This window comes from the organism of the source record quoted next, unplaced genomic scaffold (genome assembly GCF_019419815.1).
Source record: "Pyrus x bretschneideri cultivar Hongxiangsu unplaced genomic scaffold, Pyrus_bretschneideri_v1 Contig56, whole genome shotgun sequence".
Taxonomy (NCBI): Eukaryota; Viridiplantae; Streptophyta; class Magnoliopsida; order Rosales; family Rosaceae; genus Pyrus; species Pyrus x bretschneideri.
Window position 1 is genome coordinate 2,724,027 of NW_025999794.1, and position 4,038 is coordinate 2,728,064.

The 4,038-nt window shown below is 36.9% G+C and overlaps 1 protein-coding gene across 1 annotated transcript; it reads left to right on the forward strand.

Annotated features, from left to right (window-relative positions):
• Nucleotides 1–233: 233 nt before the first annotated feature.
• LOC103941491 lies at nt 234–2,802 on the forward strand. Its single transcript, XM_009351690.3, has 5 exons — nt 234–431; nt 628–1,570; nt 1,677–1,730; nt 1,976–2,160; nt 2,487–2,802. Exons 2-5 carry the CDS (start codon nt 763–765, stop codon nt 2,574–2,576), a joined length of 1,137 nt encoding a protein of 378 aa, XP_009349965.1. The 5' UTR covers nt 234–431; nt 628–762; the 3' UTR covers nt 2,577–2,802.
• The last annotated feature ends 1,236 nt before the right edge of the window (nt 2,803–4,038 follow it).

The following is a 4,038-nucleotide window of genomic DNA, read 5'->3' on the forward strand; positions in this document are numbered from 1 at the left end:
GTGACAAGGCTAAAACGAGCCCTATGACCTTTTTGACCCTCGGTCGGAGATAGTAAAAAATATGGCACTGCATTATTCATTAAAATATTAATTTATTGGAGAATCAGAGGACTAAAACGAACCTTCTAGCTAACCTTCAATTAAAGATGACCTAAAAAAATAACCTGATATTATTTATTAAAATATTAATTTTTGGAAGGACTATAGAGATAAATGAACCTTGACCCTCCTTCGCTTGAAGATAACCTTAGAAGGGCGGGTCCGGATCAGTGTCCGCCGACTCCCGCCTCAACAAATTTTGAGTTTGAGTTTTTAAATTCCCCTCACTCTTTCGGATTTTATTCGAAAAACCGCCCACACTTGTCCATTTCCAGATCTTCACTCAGATTTCTTCCATCACAATCTCCCAACATTTCCCAGATTCAAAAAAGGTCAGTAATCTGTTTATCCCCTAATTACGTTTTTAAATTTCAATTACTCTTGTTTTTATCATATCCGCGCATCTAGGGTTTAATCTCCAGTTGAGATTTCCTAATTTAACACTAATATGCAGCTTTTTTTTTTTTTTCAAATTTAGAGTGTTTTCGCTTTGTAATTGGCTAATTTTCTTTGTTTCGTTTGGATCAGAGGGTGGAGAATCCTTTTTTTTTTTTGGCGAGCAGAAGAACTGGGGTTTTTAGGGTTTCGAGATTTTGAAGTTGAATGCTTAATTTGGTTGGTTAGATTTCGATTTTGTTTATCCTTCTGCAATTGAATTGCACTATGAGTAGTGATAATTCGACCGATGGGTTTTACAAATCCCGACAAGTTCTCGGTGATTTGACCAACCGGCCCATAAAAAGGGGGTTTTCGATGATTTCAGCTGATTCGGGTACTAAATCTCTAAATGCAGTTGGTAAAAATGTTGATTGTGAACATAGGGGTTCAAAAGTTGCAAAGCAAGTGTTTTTAGGGGTTGAGGATTTAGTAAGAGAGAAATGCGAGAAAAAAACCGGAGTAGATTGTAACCCTGAAGCCTTATCTTCGCCAAAGGGCACTCAAGAATCTGTGTTTTCACCTACTTATAGTGACATTGATGATTCCTCGAATGACAACAGTGATTCTGTTACCTTGACGATGTCTAATGATATCGGGGAAAAGTCCAGTGACAGTGGAGCTAATGCTAGCAGTGTTTTAGAAGTCGGCGATGCATTGATGGATAATGCCTCGTCCATTGCTTCAATTTCAAAATGCTCAGGAATGTGCAAGAATGATTGTTGTGGTGGTGGGGAGAAATGTCAATACAAGAAAGTGGGACATAGTTCAGAAATTAATCAAAGCGTTCCTCTAGATGAAGGATTAGTCACTGTTGTTCATGGTAATGACGAAAAGGGTCTTGGTGTTGGTCAAGTGGCAGCAACCAAATATGGTTCTAATGAGTGGTCGATGTTGCCTAGGTCACAAAGTTGCTCGAAAGTCCATGAATTTGAGAAGTTGGAAAGATGCACGGCTCTTAAGGGTGGTGGCAGTGCTGATTTGAGTGTAGGTGATGACTTGCTCAAAGATTGCTCTTGTTCGTTTTGCTTAAAAGGTATTACAACTCTTGGTTATGTTAGTTTTTATACCTGATTGCGTGTGATATGGACGTTAAAATGTAGACTAACATAAGTTTGGTTCTTTTGGAATCTGATTATCAGCTGCTCACATCTTGTCAGACCTCCAATACCAGGATATCAAGGGTCGAATTGCTGGTGAGTTTGTGCAGAACGTGTAGGAAATGTTGCTATGGTGAAACATCTTAAGATGTCTTCGACTATTCTTTCCATTCTTCAATATTCAATATTTTACTGTTCAGTAATTCAATTTTAGCCTTTCAATTGTTGGTACGTTTGTGTAGACTGTGTGAAATGTAACTGTGGTGGGAAGAGAGATATTGTTGTTTTTCCCTTTTACTTTGAAATATTTATTGTTCATTAATTCTACATTTTATCTTTAGCACTGAAGAAGAGTAAAAGAGAAGTGAACGTATTGGTTGAGAAAAGTGTCAAGGGAAAAGAGAGTGATACCAAGGGACAACTACACCCAAACAAAGTGTCAAAACTTGAATATGATCTCTCAAGTCAGTGGAGATCACTCTTTGTTAACATGGAGGATGTGCTTGTTCATGAAAGCAACCATCTTGTGAGTATAACTTTGTTTACTATGGCCTGGCTTGCACTTTCTTTGGGAAGAAACTTTCTTATCGTTTTTATTTTTCCTAATTTGGAGAATCTTTCTTATGCTAATGATCCATAGACTTTTCACCACATCCTATTGTTGGCCATAAGGCAGTGGAGGAAAACCCAGATTTACGTGACTAATTAGTTTGGTGTATACCTGTGTTAGTGGTTCCTATAGTCAACCTAATTTTGTAAAATCATTATATTGGAGATTAATTTTTTTGTTAACTGCTGACTTTTCCTTTTGGAGGTCTTAATGTGATTAATTCTCTGGTTTCTGTTTGGCAGCAAGACAGTTATGTCACGCTAAAAAATTTGAGGGACAACTGCAAGACAGAGCTTGAAGTTACCAGTGGAATGCCTTCCGAGAAACAATAGTCTGTTTCGGGTGCCTGTGTTATTGTAAGATTGTTTGTCACTTTAGTTTGTGTCTACTTGTGCATGTGCACCCATGTATTCATGTAATGTTGTTTGGAAGACTGTTTCTTCCCTGACTTCAAAACCTAGGAAGCCTGTTTTCTTTGTCTTTCCATTTTTCTTAATAAACTGTAAACGTTCATCAAATTCGTGTAATATCATTTAGATTACTCCTTGCTTGGACGAACCTGTCATGAAGCATGATAACTTTGCCATTTTCTACCCTCGACCCTTATTTGGCTCAGAATTGTCATTTGAACAAGCCTTGGTAGTGAGTTTTCTTATTCACTGGTTTTCATTTTTTTTTTTTTTGTTGAAGTTAACTTTTTCTTATGCTTATAAATGAACGAGTGATAAAAAAAAACTGAAAGAATTTGAGAGATTCGAATATCTGTTACTGTTGGCAACGACAAAAGAAAGAGATGCTGCTATCTGTTAACAGCGTTGTCTTGTCTGCTGCAATGAAATAAATAATGATGCTATGATATTGTGAGATTGAATGCTGCCGTGTTTTCGTTTCCAAGTTGAATTGTTGATGTTTTATCAATGTTACTGAGAGTAGAAAATCATACAAGGAATTATGTTTCAGTGATATCTTTTTGTTTGCCATGATTGACAATGTTGACATTGCACTAGTTTCCGTCTTTACTCAGTAGGAAGCACAAGAGTTTCTATGATTGCTCCCCACGGCTTGTGTTGGCATAGTTTCGTTGGAAGGGCTACAACTTTTTACTATATATTTTCTTGCTTGACATGGCTTGATGCCGATAAAAGATGTTCTGCAATATGTTTAGAATTGCATTGCTGCATTTACAATTTAACATTATCGGATGTCAAGATTGTAGATGAATTGCCTTTTTGTTCAGTTATTTAAGTACTACAGTTTCAGCTGAGAGACTTTGGGGTGGAGTTTCAACTCCTCCACAACCCTATCGCTAACCAAAATCGGGAATGAGAAGAACTAGTCACTCTTATTCCGGGTTTTTCCTTTCTTGTATCAATGAATCAAAAATTACATGAGCCCTACACGAAATTGGGAATAACATTCCTAATTTGTAAGGAATATGATTCCTTCATAGCTTTCCATCCCTTGGATAGATAGAGGGGAGGGCAGAGATTTTGGTTTGCAATGTTGTCAAAGAGTTGAACAATGGTTTTTTATTCTGTCAAAGAGTTGAACAGTTAAAATAGATGGCGAGTGCCTAATCGAATTGATCGGATCATGTAGGAACAAGGTTCAGGTCTACCAGATCCTTGCTCATTCTGATCTTCTTAATCCGATTTCAAGTATGTGAACATGCATATTAGGGAATTAGTTTGACAAATTTTAAAGTCTATTTCATCAAGTGACAAATAGTCAACATATAGAACAACCAACATTATATACTTGGTAAAGTTGACACTCCTAAAGTCAACTGTGTTT

What these genes read in the sequence shown, in the direction of transcription:
- LOC103941491 (XM_009351690.3), top strand. Translation starts at nt 763, where the DNA reads ATGAGTAGTGATAATTCGACCGATGGGTTTTACAAATCCCGACAAGTT. An exon ending in TTGTTCGTTTTGCTTAAAAG is followed by an intron (nt 1,571 to 1,676) that starts GTATTACAACTC and finishes TCTGATTATCAG; the next exon opens with CTGCTCACATCTTGTCAGAC. An exon ending in TTCATGAAAGCAACCATCTT is followed by an intron (nt 2,161 to 2,486) that starts GTGAGTATAACT and finishes TCTGTTTGGCAG; the next exon opens with CAAGACAGTTATGTCACGCT.